Source organism: Pleurodeles waltl, chromosome 12 (genome assembly GCF_031143425.1).
Source record: "Pleurodeles waltl isolate 20211129_DDA chromosome 12, aPleWal1.hap1.20221129, whole genome shotgun sequence".
Lineage (NCBI taxonomy): Eukaryota > Metazoa > Chordata > Amphibia > Caudata > Salamandridae > Pleurodeles > Pleurodeles waltl.
Genome location: NC_090451.1, coordinates 139749771 through 139773637, shown reverse-complemented (window position 1 = coordinate 139773637; position 23867 = coordinate 139749771). Strand labels below are relative to the sequence as shown.

At 43.6% G+C, this 23867-nt stretch overlaps 1 protein-coding gene across 1 annotated transcript in view; it reads right to left on the bottom strand.

Annotated features, from left to right (window-relative positions):
* Positions 1–303: 303 nt before the first annotated feature.
* Positions 304–23867, bottom strand: part of LOC138267092 (vomeronasal type-2 receptor 26-like) — a 49186-nt gene continuing 25622 nt past the window's right edge. The window contains exon 3 of the mRNA XM_069215941.1: positions 304–1208. Coding sequence (XP_069072042.1) covers positions 304–1208 — 905 coding nt within the window. The remainder of the gene's footprint in view (positions 1209–23867) is intronic.

Sequence of the window (23867 nt, the reverse complement as noted above, 5' to 3'; positions counted from 1 at the left end):
GATCAGAGAAGAGCGTACACACTCATAGCATGGGCTAGCAGTGCAACATGCCTATCAATTCAAATTAATCAAAGAGGATATCAATCAATTTAAAAGGATGCTTCTCTAACCCGTTTATGCAACTATTTTGATTTTCAATGTTTAATAATTCCAGACACAGAACAGAAAGATATGCAACGTATTCAGCATCAAACACACTGTTAAATGAGATGTCTAGAATAAACAAGAGTCTCTTCTGAACTTGCCCATTCTTCACCAATTTTTTTCTTCTGTTGTTGATTGGACGCTATTAGTTTCATGATCTCAATGACTTAGCTTACCCTTCATGTGACTTCTGTTGTTCAGATCAGGCCGGATCAAAATGATATAACACTTGGGAAGAAATATGCAAACTACGATACCCATTGAGGAGCAGATAATAGTGAAGACCTCCACAGCCACCATGTACTTCCCTTTGGTGTTCAGGTACGTTGGAAGGAACAGAGTCCAAACAGTTAAGAAGGTCAGCATGCTGAATGTGATGAGCTGGGCTTCATTGAAGCTGTCAGGCAACTTTCTAGCTTTAAATGCAACCAGGAAACTTGCAAGAGCCAATAGCCCCATATATCCCAGAACACACCAAAAGGCTTGAGGGGAGCCTTCATTGCACTCAATCACCACCTTCCCTATCAAGGACTTTGCATTTCGATGTGCGTGAGGAGGGGATGAGGCCAACCAGAAGACACAAATCAGAGACTGCACAAGGGTGCAAATAAAGACTATCATGGCTGGCATCTTAGGGCCAAACCCACTTCTGAGAGTTGTGTTCGGATAAGTGGCTTCAAATGCCATCAGCACCAAGGCAGTCTTGGCCAATAAGCAAGACACACACATGACGAAGAGGATGCTGAAGGTAACCTGCCGAAGCATACAAGTTGTATCTGTTGGGTGCCCTAGGAAGAGGAATGTGCTGAGAAGGCAGAGTGACAAGGCCACAAGAAGAAGGCAGCTCAGTGTACGATTGTTGGCTTTGACTACTGGAGTCTCTCGATGTTTGAAGAAGATGACAAGGATTACAATAGGAGTTAAGGCACTAGCTGTTGCCACAATAACCAAGATGTAACCCAAGGGCTCCTGGAAGGAAAGAAACTCAATAGTTTTGGGGACGCAGTGATCGTGCTCCTCATTTGACCATTGATCATCCAAGCACTTGATACAGTCTGGTGAATCTTGAACAAGAGAGAAATGTCCATGAGAGGAGAACACAAATAAAAACATTCACTACAGGTGACATAAAGGTATGAATAAGTTGTTAAATTTATATTTTACATTTATCTTTTATTGTGACATGATTTTTGAAAGGTCTGTCATGGCCATGCAAGCCAGCCAACCGATGGGTTCTAACACAAACCTAACATTTGTTGAGAGAGAAGGAGTTCCCAAATATTGCTCCAACGTTGCCTATTCATCCTCTATGTGTACTAGGTAAAGGTGAATATTACAAACACTCATTTAAGGAGAGAGCATGTATTTATACCAATCTAGAGAGTGAATCAAAAAGGTTTTGCACTTGGGGAAAGATAATCAGATGGTGAGGATGGAATTTAAAAGGAATAGTGAATTTTCTTGTGTAAATAACAATAGACCAGTTACTTTGAATAATGATTTTCCACAATGTGATGCAGAGTTCACACATACACTCTTTACTTGGTTATTAGTTTCTTAACTACTGAGGACCAATAATGTCTGCTGCCAAGCCCTCATGGGTTAAACGTTCACTATTAATACCCCTGCTTCTAGTTAAGGATCAAGAATCACAGCAATATACACACCTCCTTACAAACAAGACCCCAATATGTGTTTGTTTCAACTACTCTTGAAATTGTTGCTACCTGCTTTGTACACTTGCACTACATACATTTTATTGGTGGTTCATAGCCCATTAGTACATAAAGCCAGTCACATTCTTCAAAGGTTGCTAGTCACCAAAGGGTGACATAGGTAGCAAGAACCACAAACTCCTAAGAAATACAGACAAGACTAACAACTAGTTCATTAAGATTTCCATTTGTGTCTAACGTCATTTCACCTTAAGGAGCATTTTGTAGGTGTCAGAGTCTTGAACATTTATTATATGATTTAATAATTTAATGCATTATTACTCACAATATCTAAATTAATCCCTAATGAAAGTTTTAATCTGGTGATCAAGTTATGGATCTGATCTAGGAACCTCCTTGATGGAAGTATGATTAGAGCTCGGAATGACTTCTGTTGTTCTAAAACACCACTTTTTGGCTTTGACACACAATGCTCAACGTTCATAAAAGTATTATTGACAAAGTTACAAACATTTTATATGAAATGTGAAGGATACTCTAGAAGGGGCAAGCTAATAAGAAAATATGAATGTAGGTCCAGTTGAGCTGTAAATTAATCATGAAAAACTCTGTATGATACACTTTTCAGAGTGATTAAAGGAATATTGCACTTGTTAACATAAGACCTAAACTTGCATTTGAAGGTGATCATCAAAAACACACCTGGCAATATTGAATATCCTGACAGCTTACCTAATGGTTTTCACAACTGTGGTGCTGTGACAAGTCCATCTTTGGGAAAACTCCCTTGGTTTGTTGTTCAGAATATGCTTTTCACTTTAAAGTTTCTTTAGTGTAGATAATTCTAAGTCATTTGAAATAGCATTATCCCACTCACTTTCCTCCAGGCCTGATTCACATACTCAATCTACAGTGACATCTTCACACACTTCTATACTCTAGTTGATCAGTAGTCTACAGAGAGAATCTGCCATTGCATTTCCTGTTCCAGGTATATATGCAATTGTAAAATTAGAACTGGTCAATCCATATGACTGCCTCCTAATCCTAGTGGATACATTCTCCATCTCCTTACATAAGAACATACGAGTAAGTGGTCGATGATCCGGTCTGACCACAAATGGTATTGCCCATTAAAAAAGAAACTTAAAGTGGATAATTGACCAATATACAGCAAAGGCCTATTGTTAAATAATGGAAGAAAGCTCTTCATCACCTTTTAATGAGCGAGAAGCAAAAGGTATCACCTTTATTTCAACATTCACCATTTGGGCTAAAACTGCACCCAAACCCTCCGGACTGGCATCAGTCACTAAAATTGTTTTCCTGTGAGCATCAAAATGTCCCAAAGTTGGTAATTTTCTAATGCTGCATTTAATACTTTGGAAAGACTGATCAAATTCTGCAGTCCAATTGAACTGGGCCTCCTTCTTTAGCAACAAACTCAATGGTTGAGAAACACCAGTAAATTTTGGATACATTTTGAACAAGATTCTGCCAAACCAAGAAATGATCGTACTTGGTCTTTGTTTTTTGGTTTGGCAACTTCCACAGTACTGTTTGCCAAATCAATTTTTGGACTTATATCTTCACCTGAGATAAAGTGCCCCACATAAGTTACAGTGGATACTCTGAACTTCCATTTTTATTTTTTTTAACTGTAATCGCTCCGACACCTTCCACAATATTTATTCATGTTCACATTGGTTTTGTCCATAGACCAAAATAACATCCTAGATAAACAAAACTTTGTACAACCCTTCTAATACGTTCTTCATGACCCTCTGAAGCATGCCGCTGCAGATGACAGTCCAAAAGGCACCCGGATGAATCTAAAATCTACCAAAGGGTTTACAAATTATATTACTGGCCTAGAATCTGGATGGAGCATAACCTGGTGGTAAGCAGAGTTCAAATCTATCACACTGAATAACTTAGCATCTTTGATTAAATCCAGAGTTTCAGAAATATTCGGTAATGGTTGACGATCAATTCATAAGTGTTTATTTAAACCTCTCATATCAACAGACATACTAATCTCTGTACACCCATCCTTTGGTGCTAGAACTATGGGGGCCAACCACTCTCAGTACAATATTATCCAGATGCCCCTTTGATGTCCCCAACCTAAAAGGTTATCACGCCTTCCCAGTTGCTTCACGTTGATCAAATTGAATTCTCATCCCTGAATAACCCAAAACATCTATTTTCTTGACTCCGTACCCAACAGGATTTATGTCTGGTGGTAGTAATTAAATTTCTCTATTCCCAAATATCGAGTTCCCATTCTTGTCACCAATGATCATGTTTGGTGATCCCGAATCAGCAAGCAGAACAACATTTTTTCCTCCCACCACAATTTCACATTCAGCATTTCTATTGGCTCTGTGTCCACAGATCCATCATCCTTTATACTGAAAATAAATTTTTCTTCTCCTTCAATAGAACTCACCGCCTGTTGTTTATTCCTTCTACACGCCCTGGCATAGTGCCCTTTCTTACCACATCGCTTGCAGACTGCTAACCTTGTGACAAATCCAGGACTATTGGTAAGACGTCCCTCACTCCCACATCTAAAACATCTCACACCTCCACTTTTTGTTGATATTGGAGTATCATTTTGAGAAAATTTCTTCTCAAACGTATCATGTCCCTCCTTGCTCTTCGTTCTCTTATGTTTGTCTACTTCCTTCTCTGCATTTCTACCAACTCCTCTTACTTTATTCACTAACTCATCCACAAGCATGTTGCCTTCTTCTTTTTCATCACGCATTTCACCCACCCACACGTGGGTCCCTTGCTCACTGTGCCACTGGATTCAAGCTAGCCTGGCTGATGAAGGGTGATACCCTGAAACCGGTCCCAGGATGCTTGTTTCCAGTCCAGGGAGGACCTGGCTTTGCAGTTTGGGCTGGACTGTTCCCATGAGGAACAGGGTCAAGACTGATTTGCATATGGCTGGGTCCAAACTGGGGTGGCATGGTGAGCATAAGAACGATGGATTCAACCCAGGTCTGTGACTGGGGGTGAGTGTTTGTATTGTTCAGCACTCCGTCCATCATCCTTTTGTGTTGCCTCAGTTACTTCATATACTTTGAAAACTGTTGAAATGTCAAAATAAAATTTCATGTTTTGGCAGTGATTAATTCTGATTTAAGATATTTAGCAGCATATTTACAAAAACTGGCACAGCGCGGCACTGCGCCAAAAATTGGCAGGGCCGTGCTGTGTCCGTTCTGAAATGCAGGGATGCGCCATATTCACAAACAAACAGCGCATCCCTGTGACGGCGCTAAATTAGCTGCCTAGCACTAATGCAGCCACCCTTGTGCCATGGTGCAAGGATGGCTGCATTGCGGGGGAGATTTGATCTTTTTATGTGAGCTGCATCTGCCATGCTAAAGCCCCCCCTGGGGTGGAGTTAGATTTTGGCGCTGCCACAGATTTGCAATTTACTGTGTATCTGGGGCAGCATCAAAATATAATGGGTGTTGCTTTGGAATGCCCAAAGAAACACCCAATCCACGCCCCTTCCACACATAGTGCTGTATGAAGGGACCGTATTTACAAGGCGGCATTAAGCCACAAAAAGTGGTTTAGCGCTGCCTTGTAACTATGGCACAGTGCAAAGTGCCACTGGAGCGTCACAAAAAGTGACGCTCTGGTGGCACTAGGGGCTTGTAACTATGCTCCTTATTTTTTAAACCATTAACAATCCTGTAAACCAGATAGAGCCCTGACAGAGTGAGTGTGCAAGTTAATGTGATATGACAGATTATAATGAGATGTGAGGCACACTGCCAATAGGAAGACATCACATACACTGCATTTCTTCCCCTTTCAATTAAATATGTGCTTTGTAAACATTGGAACAACACAGTTTTTGTCTATTTTGGTTATTAGGCAGGTCAATAAATATGGTTAAGCATTGATTGCCAAAGGCTTGAACAACACTAAGAAACATGGCTTCAAGTACTGGTGTTGGAGTGTGTTTTTTTAAAAGCAATATTAACATGAAAAGCTTGCAATATATTGTGTGATGAAGCTGCATAGAAAACGTGTTAACATAGAAAATAATGCACGCGTTTGAAATGTGCCCACAGGAAGTGGCTACCAATGTATACAAAGACTAATGAAAAGCTTATTAAATCTGAATTATTATGCAATATTGTTTTGAGTTTGTATTAGCATATCATAATTAGAGTTATGTAATAAGAGGTTGCTTATTAAATTAGAATGCCTTAGCTTAGCGAGGGTCTGGGCCTAGCTGCCTGGTCTCGTATTAAACTGCATTTTCTAACGGACAATGTGCTGTTTTTCTGAAGGACACAAAGCTGTTCTTTTCCAGAAGTTATGTGTGTGTGTAGCCGTAGTAAATTCTTTCTCATGAGAACTGTCTTGCTCAAGGAGACGTTCTTGCTGAATGCAACAGTGTAGTTCGTAACAGGTGCAAGGTTAACTGTAGTAGGAGAGAACAATGGAGACACTGACTGGAGCGAAAAGTATAACTTTTCCTACCTGACATTCCAACCGATGAAGACGTCAATAACATGGACCAATCCGCTAAATGAGAACTGTGGTTTGTGGAAAATTCTGGCAACATGCGTGAAGAATTATTGGACAGAGATAACAATGCACCAATTATTATCCAATGAGGAGTTATGGGCTAATTAGGTAGTTTTGATTTAACAGGGTGATCCAAGAAGAAACAAGCGCAGAGACTTTAGACAGAGAGACTCCACTCACTCACAGAGACTTTTCACTCTTTGCTTTGTCCTGATACTTTAAACCATCCTCTACTCATTCTTACCTGATACTTACTTCTCCTCCATATGAGGGAAGATCCTATTCCTTTGCTATGCTATATCAAGACTTTGCCCCGTCCTATCTCTGTTGATGGTGAATCGACTGATGTCCTGAGGACGAAGACTGACGCTGTTTGCTGATCTGTTGGATTGGTAACTATCTGATGCAAAATTGTAATTGTCTGTTTGCCTTTTCTTTCTAGGAACCAACTGCTATTTTGATAGAGGCCATAGTTTAGATGTTTTCTAAATTCATGTTTGCTAAAATGTTTTGCATGAAGCCCAACATGCTAATGCTGATTTGAGGTTAGTTAAGGCGTTAACAAGTAACCGATGCAAATAGACAAATGACTGAGTTCTTGCTTTGTTGAATCATGTATTACTGGGACTTTGCTAAGTTGCTTCGTATTAATATTGTGCCTAAATACTGAATGTATATTCTCTATGCATTGATTAACTTCGTTCAAATTGCTAATTAGAAGAGTTCCTAATGAAGTTTATTGAAATTGAGATTAACAGAGATGACATTAGATTATAATTAATAGGGAAATAAATATCCTAACACTTAACTATCTTGGTGTGGTTATTCATGGCTGAAAGGTCATGGTGTGCTCAACTTATTGATTCTTATTAAATGTTATTGATTAGCTTGTTGATTAGTTACTGTGAATATTGATTGGGTTATTGATTTATTGATTTGTGATGCCAAAAAGCCATCTCGTACTGGGAAGTCCCCGAACGTGGTCCAAAGGTTCGTCAACCTAAATGGGTCTCCTTGTAAATTTACTTATTAAGGCTCTGATGCGCTAACACTGGTACTTCTAATATTAGGGTTATGACCATAAAAGGGTAAATCATTAAAGGTCCAAAACTGGGGTGGATGTTTTTAAGAGCTGTTTCATGGTGTCTAATGATTCTTTAAAAAAACATTTTACAGTTCCTCAGATTCATACTCTAAATCTTTCAGTTAGTGATCTGGTAATTGTTGAAACAATTCTTTGCCACTGCCCTCTGGGCAATCAGGCAGGGTTTACTGATCTCAATATGAATATTCTGCTATCATGCAACTTACATTCACTCACTTCTGTGTGTCATTATTGTAATGTTTGGCTGAAGACGTTGCACTATGTGTACCATGTTTCCTCAACAGTGGAGACTCAGAAATGCTGCAATATCCACCATTTATCTTACATGCAAACTACTGCACTTACTAGAAGCAGTTGTAGAGTTTAACATCTTTTTTAAAAAAAATAAAGGGCATTTGAATAATCAATTGCAAACAATAAACATAAGGATATTGTCCCTGCAGATGTAGCAGCTAAATTTTCACTTTGGGGCATTAGTAGAACTCCCATTAAGATTTCATTTCTGACCGATTTACTAAGTCATGTTGACTCATTCTCCGAGTTAAACCTGAATGATTTAATGGCCAAAATGTCTGCACAACCTTCTGTCCTAGATATATTGATTAGATTAACTTCTCTTTCAAATCAGGAACAATGCCATGCCACAAAACTTAAATGATACTATTTTAGGCCTCTGCTCAATTAGCGTTCACCTGTTTCTAGTAGACTAAAGGACTGCAGAACAATTTCACTTCTACAATGACTATTGGAGATTGTTTAGGGGCTCCTACCTGACCATCCGCAATGTCATCAGCTTACAGCTGGTATTTGCTTTGGAAACTCTACCTGAGTTTGCCTTGGTGTCTTAGATATTTTTTGAAGAGAGGAGATGCCAAAAATGCACCTTGGAAAACTCTGCTGTCACTTGAACGGTATTGCAAGAATAATTATTCCAATTGTACTTCCTGTGAGGTTCAATTTTAGCTAAACAAGGGCCAAATCACAAATAAATAAACCACTCCCTCAGCCTGAAGGCAGTGGTCTTCCATACTAAAGGTACCTGATCAACCCTGTATTATGGGGAGAATAGCTGGATTTGCTGCAGCCATTTTAGGATGATTCTTATGTGAGAGCCATCAAAAACAATACACAGAAAATCAAATAATGAAGTATCATGTCAGACCTTCTTGCCAACATCTGTCAAGTGTTCCCACCTGTCAGTAAATTTGGATCAGAAACGTGTGATTATCAGTTGCGGCTCGTGTCCTCCTATCAATATGTGTTCTAGGTAACATCTGAAAAGAGTGGCTGAGTCAACGGCATCTGTTATCCATTAAAAATTAGATAAGAAACGACAAATGAGATTCTTATTCGAATGGCCCTTGTAGGATATCCTGCTTTTCTGAGTGGTCACCTCAGAAGTTTCATCTTCTTCTGGTCCCTATATTTCTTCTGGCTTTAGAACCCTGTGCATTTTACTCATGCTCACCAGAGGTCAGGTGCCTGTGCTTCCCCTTTAAAGATGGTTAAATAGGCTAATCCTTGACTGGCATATTGAACCTTTTTATAAGAATACTGTATGGTGCAGAAAAACACTCATGGCATGAAAGTGTAACTGTCACATGTAGATTTCTGTGCATATGGTGCCTTTCTCTAGTGTGATAAAGAAATATTGAATTCAGGCCTATGCTGTGTAGCCTGACAGCTGTAGTGTAAGGCCCGTAAATATCCCCTTTTGGCAGGAGAAAACCTTCCTGTTAACTGTTAATAAGCCCCCTTATGTAGGCCTTGCAGCCCACAAGGCTGGGTGCATGCTATCTAAAAGTGGGCATGTAGAAAATTAATGTTACCGTGTCCTTACATTGACAAGGCCCTAAAAGATATTTTTACTGTAGCATGCCTAGTTGTTCTATATAGATTAAAACACTAATATTGCAAACTTGGGAGAAGGACCAGCTAAAAAATATAATTAAACAACTATTTTTGGTAGTTATTAAAACTCCAACTAAATGGTAAAGTTATCTTAAATAAATATTAAGAAAAAGTAACTTTTAATTTTGTTATCAGCCTAAACTACAAGAAGCCTAATAAAGAAACCTCTGCCAGCTCTCAGCCTGTCCTTGATGCTTAAATAGGTGTGAATGAGGTGTGAAATGCCTCCCATGAGCATGCAATAGGCTGACCGGAATGAGCAGGAATGACTTGCCTGAGCTCAATAGAATATGCAGCATGGAGGCTGTGAGAGTTCTTTTGACAATGCAGTCTCACATCCTGCTTGACTAGTCTTCCAAGCCGTATCTTCACTCGGGCACACTGGAAATGGAAAGAACAGGATACCAAGAAGATTCTTGTGGACCCACTCTCTGGTTGCTTAAGGCCCCTGCTTTTGTGCTACCAGACTTCTGTCTCTAGGTTTGTCGTGGGTACAGTGCATACTTCAAACTGGAGTTTAGTGTTAGATGTAGGAGGATACTAAGAATACAATGTTACACTCATCAGTCAGACCCCCAGTCTCAGACACTCTCACTTGAAAGACTATGGGCCTGATTTATATTGAGACAAGTGGCTTGTTCTCCAAGATAACAGAGTAAATTACCCTCTTGCCCTAAAAGGGCCTAATTAAGAAATGACTGTCAAGCTGGCAGTAATTTCTAAAGTATTGGCAGGAACCACCATCACAGCAGTTCCTGTCAATGCTTTTTGCAGTTTGGTGCAGGGCTCCGTATGATGGAGCATTGCACTAAACTCTTTTTTTTTTTTTTTTTAAATAAAGAAGAAAATGCTCCTGGTGTGTGGAGAATTCAGGAGTGGTTACTGTCCCTTATTGCCAGGGACCGCTAATTCTGCCAAACTAGTTCAGATGGGTAGAATTAGAGGTCTGCCTCTGCCTCTAACAGCCCTTCCTACACAGGGCTGTTGGAGGGGTTTAATCAAAGTGGTGATGGGGGTTGTCTCGACTATGATTAAACCTATTGTCTGTCCACATTTAAATCGGATGGGCAGACCACCGTGTTGGTAGGGATGAAACACTGTTGCCCGGTGATGAAGTTCGCTCTCCATCAACATATAATTAGGCCCTAAGTGAGAAACAAAAATCTTTAATCTGGATGAACATGTCCCAGGGCCTTGGGTACAAATTTGTACTACAATTAGATAACCAAGTTACTCCCTTTTTGCAAATGACTCTCAAAATGTAGTGGTTCTTGAGAGAAAAGGCTGACTCCAGAAGGAGGAGGATGAGTTTGGAACTCAATTTTAATAAATGATTACAAAATGTAAACAGAACTTCCACTCACAGATATAGACTGGAAGTTCACAGACACAAGCAAGTGGCTGCCACCTGGGCACCTACCCTGCTTGCCTGTGGACTTCAGTTCCTGCCTGTTCCAACCAGCTTCAGTTGCTGCCATTTGACCAAGTGACACTGCCTCTGCCTGGATTTTCCCACCAGATTTTTCTAGCTCACCATTCTTCCCGCCAACAGATGCCTCACCCACCCCAGACCCCACTCAATGCAGGACATAGCTTGATTGCACAGTGGACATGCTGCACCTAAGGCAAGCCCGTCTGCAGACATCTGTGCCCATCCTTGCCTGACCCATGGCCGGTATAATGACCACTGGCCCTCCCGTCCCCCGCAGATACACAATCGACGAGCTCTAAACCCTCGACCCCAGAGAACACAAAAAACAATTCCACCGTCCTGACCCACGCTTCATAGTAAGACCTTTCACCTGCACCCATTGCCACTTCCCCTGACACGCCACACACACAAGCCCACAGACCAGCCCCACCCTGAACAAACCACAGACACCACCTGAACAAAAAAAACAATTTGAATGCACCCTTTTCAACACACGCTCACTATGCAAACCCACCACGATATTTGGGATCTCATCTCTACCCTTACACCCAACATATTCTTTGTCACAGAGACCTGGCTCAACCACACTTCTGTGCCCAACACTACCAACGCAATACCCAAAACATACAAGATCACCCACTGAGATCACATCAACAAGCCTGGCAGAGGGATCGCCATCATATGCAAGGAACCAATTTATTGCACCATCTCCATCATACACAAGGAATCAATTTAATATACCACCCACAAATGACAACATCATATCAGCCATGAAACACCTCAACATCTGACTCCATTCAGGTATCAAAACCTCGATCAGGGGCACCCTGGCCTATTCTTCTCCAGAACCACCTTCGGCCTTCTGGAACTTCTTCACCAACTTTATCGCCCCCTCGCCATAGCCTCAAATAACTGCAATTTCCTCAGCAACCTCAAGTTCCATCTCGACAACCACAATGACATAAACACTATGAACCTCCTCAACAGCATGAACAACATCAGACTCATCAAGTTCGTACATGACTCCAAGGACACTGCATGTCACCCATTAGACCCTATATTCACCAAGTGACCCCATCAGGTACAGCCACAATATGGAACTCACCTCGACTGACCTCTCCATTGTCCACTTCAACATCACAAGCTCACAGGCTTCTGCTCCCAGTCTGCCTAACCTCCACTACCACAGCTGGAGCAAAATCTCAAAAGACTCATGGATCAACGCCCTCAGCACTAATCTGCTCCAACAACTTGGACCAGAAGATCAGATATTTCAACAATTGGATCAACAAGTGGGTCTACAGCATCACTCCTATCACCATTATCACCCACAGAAGGCCGATGAAGCAGGCTACCAGGTACACTGAAGACCTCAGAACTGCTAAACAACATTGTAAACAACTGTAAAGGAAGTGGCACACCAGCAAGGACACAACAGACAAGACTGTTCTCAAGACAGCCCTCAACCTCTACCACAGACAGTTGAGGGTAGCAAAAAAGAAGGCCATAGCCTCACACATCAAAGCATGCTCCAATAACAGAGAAGAACCCCTCAACATCATCAAAGAATTCTCCAACCCCTCAGCTGCAACAAACAACATTACCCCCCTCAAAAGAACTTTGTAACATCCTTGAAAACGTTTTCCACCACAAGATCGCCAACATCTACAGAAACTTTAAACCCTAGCCCAAGGCGACCAACTTTTTCAAGCAGCACAACAGCCCCACTACCACCACAGACTTCTGACTAACTGAATGGAGCCAGCTCACCCCACAGGACACTGTATCCATCATGAACTTGGTTCACTCAGGGGCCACAACCGACCCATGCCATCACCACAGCTTCAACCTAGGTGAAGCCAAAATCATCCACAAACTCACCACCTTGTTCAGCGGTTCAATTGCCATGGCCACCTCTCCCAGGACTGGAAACAAGCAGATGTCCAAACCTGCTAAAGACACAATCGACAGGCCCCAGCAAACTACTGACTGATCTACCTGCTGAAGTTTCAAGACAAAATATTGGAAAAAGACATCAACCAACAGCTCTCTGAACATCTGGATTAGAACCTCCTACTCAACTCCTTCCAATTTGGATTCAGCAGCAACCACAGCAGCAAAACAGCTCTCATCATAGCTACCAACAACATCGAAGCCCTAATCAACTGAGGAGAGGCTGCGGCTCTGATCCTCCTAGACCTCTTGGTAGGCTTCAATACTGTCTCCCACCGCACGCTCACCACAAAGCTGCACAACATAGGCATCCAAGGAGTCGCTCTCAAATGGATCATTTCTTTCCTGACTGGAAGAACACAAAAAGGCAGCCTTCCCCCCTTCACTTCTGAGTCAGAGAAAATCATCTGTAGAGTACCCCAAGAATAATTGCTCAGCCCCACCATCTTCAACACTTATGTGAAACCTCTGGCCCGCATTGTCTAAACCCACGGACTCAACATTATATCCTACACCAATGACAGACAACTCATCCTCTCCGTCTCTGAAGACACCACCAACACCAAGACAAATTTCCACAACTGCATAACAGACATTGCCAACTGGATGAAGGATATCTGCCTGAAGCTCTACAAAGGCAAGACAGATGTATTGATCTGCAGAAATAAAAGCTCCAAATGGGATGCATCTTGGTAGCCCTCAGAACTCAGATCATCTATTCCTACCCCCACTGACCATGCTAGGAACCTAGGCATTATTCTGGTCAAAGGTTAACTATGTCAACTCTGTCTCCTCCTGCTTCCTCCTTTTCTGCATGCTTTGTAACATATTCAAATGGTTACCCCAAAGCAAAAGAAGCAGCATCACTCAGACCCCCATCTACAGCCGACTGGTATACGACAATGCTGTCTATGCAGGGTCACAGCACACCTCTCCTCCGACTACAGACCATACAGAATGCCACAGCCAGACGTGTCCTGGATCTCCCTAGACAAACCCACATCACCCCCTATCTCAGGGAACTCCACTGGCTCCCTGTACAGAACAGAAGCCACTTCAAGCTCTTGACTCTAATGGACAAGGCCCTATACAACTATGGACTCACCTCCTTGAACCGTCACCTGAACTTGTATTAGCCCACCAGACATCTCGGCTCCACTTTCTTTTCTCTAACCCGCAGCCTGTGCATTTTATTTACACAAAAGTAAATAGTGGATTTAAAATTACACTTGATACTATCCAACGTACAGTTCTAGTGCCAAAGCACTAAGGTTGTATTCTACAAATAGTGTGGAGTGCTATGGCCACTTTGATCCTATGTTGGCTCAGTGTTTAATTAGTGCAAGTGGTTCCAGGTGGTGGGCACTAGCACCCGTTTCGAGGAGCAGGACTTACTTGTTACCAATGGTCTTTGACTCAGAACCAGAACGAGATAGGCTGGAAACAGGGAAAGAACGAAGAAAGGAAAGGAAAGGAAACATTGGAAAACAGTGTCTATGGGAGAAAGGAGAGATGAAAAAGAACTTGTGAGCATGAGATAAAGCAACACAAAGGGGGTGATTCTGATTCTGGCGGGCGGCGGAGGCCGCCCGCCAGAATTCCGCCCCCATTATACCGCTCCGCGGTCAGAAGACCGCGGAGGGTATTATGAGTTTTTCCCTGGGCTGGTGGGCGGTCTCCAAAAGACCGCCCGCCAGCCCAGGGAAAAACTCCCTTCCCACGAGGATGCCGGCTCGTAATCGAGCCGGCGGAGTGGGAAGGTGCGACGGGTGCAGTGGCACCCGTCGCGTATTTCAGTATCTGCAAGGCAGACACTGAAATACTTTGCGGGGCCCTCTTACGGGGGCCCCTGCAGTGCCCATGCAGTGCCCATGCCAATGGCATGGGCACTGCAGGGGCCCCCAGGGGCCCCGCGACCCCCCCTACCGCCATCCGGTTCCCGGTGGGCGGACCGCCGGGAACTGGATGGCGGTAGGGGGGGTCGGAATCCCCTCGGCGGTGCAGCAAGCTGCGCCGCCTTGGAGGATTCCAAGGGGCAGCGGAAAACCGGCGGGAGACCGCCGGTTTTCCTGCACTGACCGCGGCCGAAGCGCCGCGGTCAGAATGCCCTGCGGGGCACCGCCGGTCTGTCGGCGGTGCTCCCGCCGACCCTGGCCCCGGCGGTCTAAGACCGCCGGGGTTAGAATCACCCCCAAAGTGTGGAGTGGTTGAAGAAAATAATTACGTGGAATAAAGACTAGGCATCCTTGGTATTCTGTAACCTTCCTGCATTGAGCAGCACCTGTGGCTCTGCAGAATTTCTGCCCAACAAGCACAGATGTGGTGACTCTCTTGAACCAGAAGAGTGACTGTGACTCAGAAACTGGGATGGAAGTGTGTGAATATTTGTTGGGGGGTGGAGTCTATGCTTGGCAGGAGCTACATACATCCACTCGAAATAACAGCATATTACATTTCTATATCGTACTTAGAATAAGCAGTATCTCACAGGAAAATGCTTGGGTGGGCACCCTTAAATAAATTCATACATGCACTTAAATTGGCGTGTCTCTCTTGTCAGGCTAATTCACTATTTCCCACTGTATTGTGTTAGTTTACAAAGCTAGGATGTTGCACCTTAGTGCCATCAGCCCATTTGTAAAACGCCCCCTCTGAAAAGAGTTGGTTGTTTATTGACCAGCTAATATCTGGCACTCTCATATGGAAAGTCCCTTTCCTTCCAAACATAGGTCATGAGAGCTTTACTTCTCCCCCTGTAATCAAGATCATTTTCGCAGTTTGTGTAAGAGTGAAAGAAAAGAAAGGCCTTTCCACAGTGAGGTCATCGCTCACATCAGTAATCAGCAATCCAGACTTTATACCTGGACAGAGCAAGAGAGTATAGAAAAGGTTGGCTCTTTGACTTAACAGGTATAATAGAGTTCAAGAAGGAATATAACATACCAGAGACTGAAAGGATCTGGTGCTTGCAAATTAGACACTAGTTTACAAACAAGACAGTTAAACCACGTCATTTGACCACTTACACATTTTGACAAATGGCTGATCACGAAAGAGAATAATAAATTACATCTATCTGAAATATATCAACCCCTATCACATGGTACCTCTAACAACAAACAAAAGTCCAGGGAATTAAAGATTGACAGAATGGTTATTCAGATAAAATGAGGAGATATATCTTAAAATCTGCACTACCGCTAGATGCGTCCACAGGAGTGAAGCACTGTTAAAAATCTCCACATATGGATAACTAATTCCAGTGAGTATTAAGGGCAGAAATCCTGGAAGGTCAGAATATTGGTGAAAATGTTGTAGCTCTGAAACAATACTGTATTTACTCAGTCTCTCCCTGGCAGTCCAGAGCTGAAAAAACACATCATGCCTCTGCTCTTATTAGGACATATGGTCTGATGCACCTACGCGGACAGCTCCAACTCTGTCGGCAGCTGCTGTAGAATTTCGGACAATGGAGCAAGTTAAGACACCATTGTTGGAACCATGACAGTCCACATGACTCAAAATAGTGCAGGTGGATTGCCTGTCCGTGGTGAAGTACCCTGTCTGCCACACTCTAAATCAGGTCCATAGATACCAGTTCTGAAACACGGATCACAGATTCCATACATATGTCATCATTGGTGTTTTCAATAGAAAAAACACAAACATTATGATCCCCAACAGTAAATTAATTTCATTACCGATATGTGCAGGAAGCAAATCAAAACTTCCCTCAGTGGCACATACAAAATCCCTAAACACTGCAACTCAATACATGGTCTCTTGGAACTTCCTGAATATGGAGAAAATTACTGCATCCAAAAATATCTCCAGAGTGAGGACTTTGAGACCACATGGGCTTCATTTATTCAGCTTATTTCTAGGGAATCTTGAGAGAGGTGATGTGCCATAAATACCTAAGGACAATGTGGCTCACATCACATGCTTTGGATGGTTAGTAGACTGCCCAGGTCTTAGGCTGATGATGCTGAGCCCTACTATGTTTGGATCCTTTAGATCCTTGTATAACCCTTTAAAGAAATTCATCTAGGTGTCCCTGAGGGTGAGAAGGAGGATTATATTCACTGTTGTTTTATATTATGTGTTGCACAATTTAAACAACCTTGCCAATTGCCATTTCCCACTGGCCGTTGGCTGTAGGTGGGTATATATGTAAATGTGCTTGATACATAGTTTGAACCACAACATGTCCAGATTTTCTTTTGGCTGCTTCATGGATCCTCCAACTAATTGTGCACATTCCATGGATACCAATTACCTCATAAATACAAGACCCAATGTTTTGGACCTGGCCCTTTTTGCAGGGACATCCCCAGTCTTTTTGCCTTCTTCCTCTTATTTTCTTTCTGACCAGTTTTTGTTGGCTTTAGGACCCTGGGCACTTTGCCACTGCTAACCAGTGCTAAAGTGCATATGTTCTCTGTGTACATTGTATTGTTGACTGTTTTTTCTGTGTTTGGCATATTTGATTTAGTAGTAAGTCCCTAGTAAAGTGCACTAGAGGTGCCCAGGGCCTGTAAATCAAATGCTACTAGTGGGCCTGCAGCACTGGTTGTTCCACCCACATAAGTAACCCTGTAAACATGGCTCAAACCTACCACTGCAGTGTCTGTGTGTGCAGTTTCAATTCGACCTGGCAAGTGTACCCACTTGCCAGTCCTAAACCTTCCCGTTTTATACATGTAAGGCACCCCTAAGGTAGGCCCTAGGTAGCCCAATAGGCAGGGTGCTGAGTATGTTAAAGGTGGGGCATGTACTGATGTGTTTTAAATGTCCTAAGAGTGAAATACTGCTAAATTCATTTTTCACTGTTGCAAGGCTTATCTCTCTCATAGGTTACCATGAGGGCTGCCTTTAAATACACTTAAAGTTTAAATTCCCTTTGGGAGCAGATAGAAATATGAAGTTTGGTGTCTCTTAACTCACAATTTGAAAATACATATTTTAGTGAAGTTGGTTTTTAGACTGTTAATTTGAAAATGCCACTTTTAGAAAGTAGGCATTTTCTTGAATAAACCATTCTGTGACTCTGCATGTTTGTGGATTCCCTATGTGGGACAGTTTGACAGTTGGGGTGTTTGTGAATCCCCCTAGACTGTGAGACAAAGGGTGCTGGGGTGTAGCCTGCATATCTTGATGGTCCATCTGAGCTAGAGTGGAGGGAGGTTGGTCACTTACTCCTGAAAATGCTGTGCCTGCCCTCTCACAATGCAATTATCCATCCCCCTGGTGTGTGTCTGGGGCCTGGCCCGGGCAAGGCAGGATCTTGCAAACAAGATAGACTTCCCTTTGAAGTTTACCAACTTCAAAGGCAGAAAGGGGTATAAGTAGTGAACCCTAAACCCCATACTTTAGATTTCTTCAAGATCACTTTTGGATTCAAGGGAAACCTCTGCTAAGAAGAGCTTGAGAGCTGATGAGAAGTGCTGCCCCTACCTGTGACTGTGCTTTGTTGGGCTATCCTGCAGTTGCTATTTCTGCATGTGAAATGGGACAAAGACTGGAAGGGGACAAAGACTCGAGTTTGTTGTGCATTCCTGCTTGAGAAGAATCTCCAAGAGCTTGAACTGAGCTTGCTTCCTGTTTTGAAGTCTCAGGCCCATGAAAGACTTCATCTGCCAGCACCTGGACTCTCTGCTGAGACTCCAGTCCTGCCCAGTGTTGCCTTATCCAGTCCCTTGGTCCTTGAAAGGTCAATTTGGCAGAACAAGAGCTGAAAATCCATGCACAGAACGCCGTGTGGGGAAATTCTCAATGCACCATCTGCAACGCGGCTGATATATGACATGCTGCCAACTTTGCAGCTGAAATCGACGCTCCACCTGCATCGCGGCTGGGAGATCAACGCATCGCAGCTGGAGAAACAACATACAACACCAGCTTGCAGCTGTGATAATGACGCAAACCCCATGCAGCGTGGTTTTCTAACATTGTACAGCCGGATTTTCCACGCATCGTCCCTGGGCGTCAAAGTCATCCAGACTCTGCTCGATTCCGGGGTGCCCTGTCTGGAAATCGACGTATCGCTCTCTTGCGAGGGAGAAAAACAACACATCACCGACCCAACTGGATAAGAAATGATGCACGGCCTCCCTTGCGAGGAAGGAATCAACGCATCATTGACTTTTCCAACACGTGCTTGCCTATACAACTTTATTTTTGACACAATACAGGTACTTTGTGCAAAATCATATTTTCCGTTGTTTTCTATGGAGTAAGACTCTTAGGGGGTTATTCTAACTTTGGAGGAGTGTTAATCCGTCCCAAAAGTGACGGTAAAGTGACGGATATACCACCAGCCGTATTACGAGTTCCATAGGATATAATGGACTCGTAATACGGCTGGTGGTAAATCCGTCACTTTTCCGTCACTTTTGGGACGGATTAACACCTCCTCCAAAGTTAGAATAACCCCCTTATTCTTTTGAAAATCCATATTTTAACTTGTGTATGTTGGATTTTTGGCGTTTTAGTATTGTTTGATTCAGATAAATATTGCCTATTTTTCTAAACAGGTGTGGTGTCCATTTTGCAGTGTTTTCACTGTATTACTGGGGGTGTTGGTACAAATACTTTACACATTGCTTCTGAGTTAAGCCTGCCTGCGTGTGCCAAGCTACCAAGGGGATGGGAGGGGATTAACCAGGTGTGTTTCTCCTTTGCCCTAACTAGATTGAGGGTCCTTGATTGGACAGGGGGTAACCGGACTCCCAACCAAATACCCCATTTCAGGCACAACGCAAGATAAATTAATAGCTGGCATATCACAACACTCACTTCTTCAGCTCCCTCATCATAGTCCTAGGGCAAATGTGTGCAATAGGGAGAGAAATGGGTGAGGCTTGAACAAGAGGTCATAGACATTAGTGAGAGAGAATGAGGAACTGTCCTCTATCCCATCAACAGTCTCTGGACTCCTCTGGCATCAGTGGAACAGTGTGCTTTGATTTCTAACTTTGACAAGTCATTGGGAAACCTGGGCAAATACAGGCCTAACGTAGCAATGAAAGTATTTGTGATAATACTCCCCAAAGGGTGGCTCATGCACAATTCTGCCTGGTGCAGTTGCATCCCAAAATAAGCAATGTTGAAATTCTTGCTGCAATGTCTGCCAACTGCTGTACTCTGCTTAGGATAGGCATACTGCTGGAGCTACAGTTGAAGATCCTGTCAATAAATCACAGTAAAATTCCACTCTCAAAATCCAGCAATCACTTCAATTACTAGTTATTTTGTGTACATAGATGTTATTATATTTTTCATATCTCAACCAACATTGCTAAAGTGATTCCAAAAGCAAAGCCGAAAGTGTCAATATATTTCAAATAATGCATCACCTCAACAGTGCCATCTTAACTGGTCCCTCTACCCTCCGTTTTTCCACCTCCCCCATTGTGCTCCCAGGACATTGTGGGTTGTGCAGCATGGGTAATGACTGACTACTTATGACCTGCGTCCTCCCCTTTGTGAAAATATAGTATCATGTAAGTAATGGGCATTTACCACTTTTTGTTGTGTTGATGGCAAGTCTTCTCCTACATCGGTTCATCATGGTGTACTGAATGTGGATCCGGTCATTAGAGTATCAGGGTGCATCAGGTCCTCCCTCAGCCCTTCCCATGCCCTGGCCACATCAAGGTGGTACTGGACCCGGCAGGCCTCGTAAAGTGTTACTTCTCCCTCATAGCCAGGCCGCCTTTCCAGTTCTCACCTCCAAGTGGTCAGCCTTGGTCCACCCTCTGATTTTCAATTCTGAGTAATTTCCCTCTTGACCAGGAGGAACCCTAGGCCTTGGAACTTAGTTGTGATTTTCGCCATAGCTGTGTGACGGAAGTTGCTCAATAGAAAATAGGCAGGGTCATGCGGTTTAATGTTATCTACTACTCTCACTAGCACTTCTGTGACTCCCGGCCAATAGACATTGAGGGCCGGGAAGGTCCATATCAGATGGAAGAATTCTGCCCCTGCCATTCCACATCATGGATATTTCATATCAGTCATGTTGAAAAATGTATTAAGTCGCCCAGGTGTGAGGGATGTCCTATGCACTATGGACAAGTTGATTAGCTTGAACCTGGCATTCCTAGAAATCTTGGGTACTCTCTCCAGTATGATTGTCCAGCTTTTGTCATCTATGGGAGTCCCTGTGTCCTTCTAGCACCTATTAAGTTTAGATGTCAATGGCGTGTTGACATCCCTCCGTATTGCTCGGTATAAGTAGGTGACTGCTTTAAAAGTACCCACTGCTGTTGCTATATAAGTGCAGCCTTTATGAGGAGGGGTTTATGACATTCCCAGCCTCCAATATTTGCATATTGAAGTCATTAGAGCCCCATGTAAAAGGAAGTATCGGAATTGTAGGTTGTATTCTGCTCCACATTTCTCGAAAGGTAGGAGCATTACCTCTTTATAGAGGTTCCTGATCGTGGTAACTCCCATATCTTTCCAGTCAACTTTTCCCCTCCAATCTCCCCCAGGTAGGAGAACGTTTAGCATGTCTATCGGTAAGTCCGGGGAGATTGGGACTTTTGTCCTCATTTTTTATAGACATCTGTGCCAGCAATGTTTAATGACCTCAGACTCCATAGATGCCCTGCCTACTCTGACTATGACTGAGAGAGGAAGTATGCTCCAAAAATCCATATTCTGCAGTTGGGTCCTAATTGCTTGCCTGATATTCCCTTCCAGGAGATCAGATGCATTGTGGTAAATTCTAGCACCAAGGTAGGTTCCCATTGTAAGGATCCCAGAGCTGGCAGAGTTTCTGCCTTGGGTCAAGCAGGGAATAAACTAGACTTTTGCCAGTTTAAACCCAAGATGGTCCCAAACTGGTACAGTAGTCGCTCGGCTCCTATGAGGTCTCTGTTGCTGTCTTGTAAGAGCAATAGAAGGTAATCTGTGTAGAATGCTATATATTGTGCCTTACCCATCACTACTAGCCCCCAGTTGTCTTGTCCCTCCTGGCTTAGGATGCTAGAGGTTTCATCACTAAAGCAAAGAGTAGTGGTGAGAGATGACATCCCTGTCTGGTCACATTTTCAACCTTGTAGTTCTATGAAATGTGTTTGCCCATTTTAACTTTGGTCCTGGGGGCAGAATAGAGTAGTTTGGTCCAGTTCAGGAACTCCTCGCCCAGGAGAAATCTCTCATTGACACCATATAGGTAACCCTGCTCCAGGCTATCAAATTATTTTCGATATCTACTGCAAAAATCGCAGACTACACATCTATGTCAGGAATCGTTTCTGGGATCGACAGCAGCTGACAGATGTTCAAGGCCATGTTGCAGTCAGAGATGAATGCTTCTTTATCGTGGTTGACCAGTTTAGGCATCTGTGAGAGGAGTCTGGAGGCTAATATCCTGCTAAGTGTTTTATAGTCTTCATTCAGCATGGATGTGGGGTAGTATGCTTGCACGTCCTGGGGTGATATCCCCAGTTTAAAAAGAGGTACAGTAGTATCTTTAAGTTCCTAGCGTCCTTGTACATGTCCACTCGTTTTGGAGCCAGTATTTTGGTGTAAGTGGCATAACACTCTACCGGGAAGCCATTGGTTCCCAGTGTTTCCCCTTGCCAGGTGTTTAATTCTTGCCCTTACCTCCTGCAGCATTATATTGCTCCCCAGGTGTTCAACCCATCAGTTGTCATTGTAGGGAGTTCAAGAAAAGCGGTGCTAGGTACTCCCTTATCTCACCCTCGGTGACCAAAGTCCTGCTCTTATAAACGTTCAAATAGTAAGTATGAAATTCCAGGTTGATGTATATCTGCCTATACAATCTTGTGCTTAGGTCCATTTTTATCTAAACTATAGAAGTGCCTTGCATAGTAGGGTTATGAAACCATGCCAAAAGCTAACCTGTCTTGTTGTGCACTGCATCGACTATAACCATATGATGATCTATCCAGGGTCATCATCAGGACTCTAAGGGGGTCATTCTGACCCTGGCGGCCGGTGACCGCCAGGGTTACCGACCACGGGAGCACCGCCAACAGGCTGGCGGTGCTCCCAAGGGCATTCTGACCGCGGCGGTTCAGCCGCGGTCAGAAAGGGTAAACCGGCGGTCTCCCGCCGGTTTACCGCTGCCCCATTGAATCCTCCATGGCGGCGGAGCGCGCTCCGCCGCCATGGGGATTCAGACACCCCCTACCGCCATCCTGTTCATGGCGGGAAACCCGCCATGAACAGGATGGCGGTAGGGGGTGCCGCGGGGCCCCTGGGGGCCCCTGCAGTGCCCATGACAATGGCATGGGCACTGCAGGGGCCCCCGTAAGAGGGCCCCACAAAGTATTTCAGTGTCTGCTTTGCAGACACTGAAATACGCGACGGGTGCAACTGCACCCGTCGCACCCCTGCAACTCGTTGCAGGGGCGTTTCCGCTGGGCCGGCGGGCGCTCTTTTGGAGAGCGCCCGCCGGCCCAGCGGAAATGTTTGAATGGCCGCCGCGGTCTTTTGACCGCGGTGCGGTCATTTGTCGGCGGTACCTTGGCGGACGGCCTCCGCCGTCCGCCAAGGTCTGAATGACCCCCTAAATCTTTTTATAGGTAGCACCAGTTAATCAGTGTAAACAGTCTTCCTTCTCCACGTCAAAATAAATATATAAATCACAAATAAGTGATATCCCTGGAAAAAGGATTAGCAGCTAGGTTATATGCCTAACAGAGGAAGAGACGGTTGGGGAATAACAGCAACTACAGATGTGAGATATTACACTGATTAACTGGTGCTACCTATAAAAATATTTACAGTCCTGATGATGACCCTGGATGGATTGGTCCTTATAGAGGGTCGAAACATCAACATATTGATGCTGTGGATTATTATTTAAAACAGTGACTTCTGGAGTTCAGAAAACGATAAGAGTCTGCTAAAAAGATCGCTAAAACATTATGGCCCTCATTATGACCTAGGGGGTAAATGCCGCCTACAACCACGGCGAAGGAGGTCAAAAGAACGTCACCGTGGCTACCTACCGTCCGCCATATTATGACCGTAGCCGGAATTCCATTAGAAGGCTAGCAGAATTCTGGCTATGGTCATGGCGGCGGACGGTGCCAGTAGA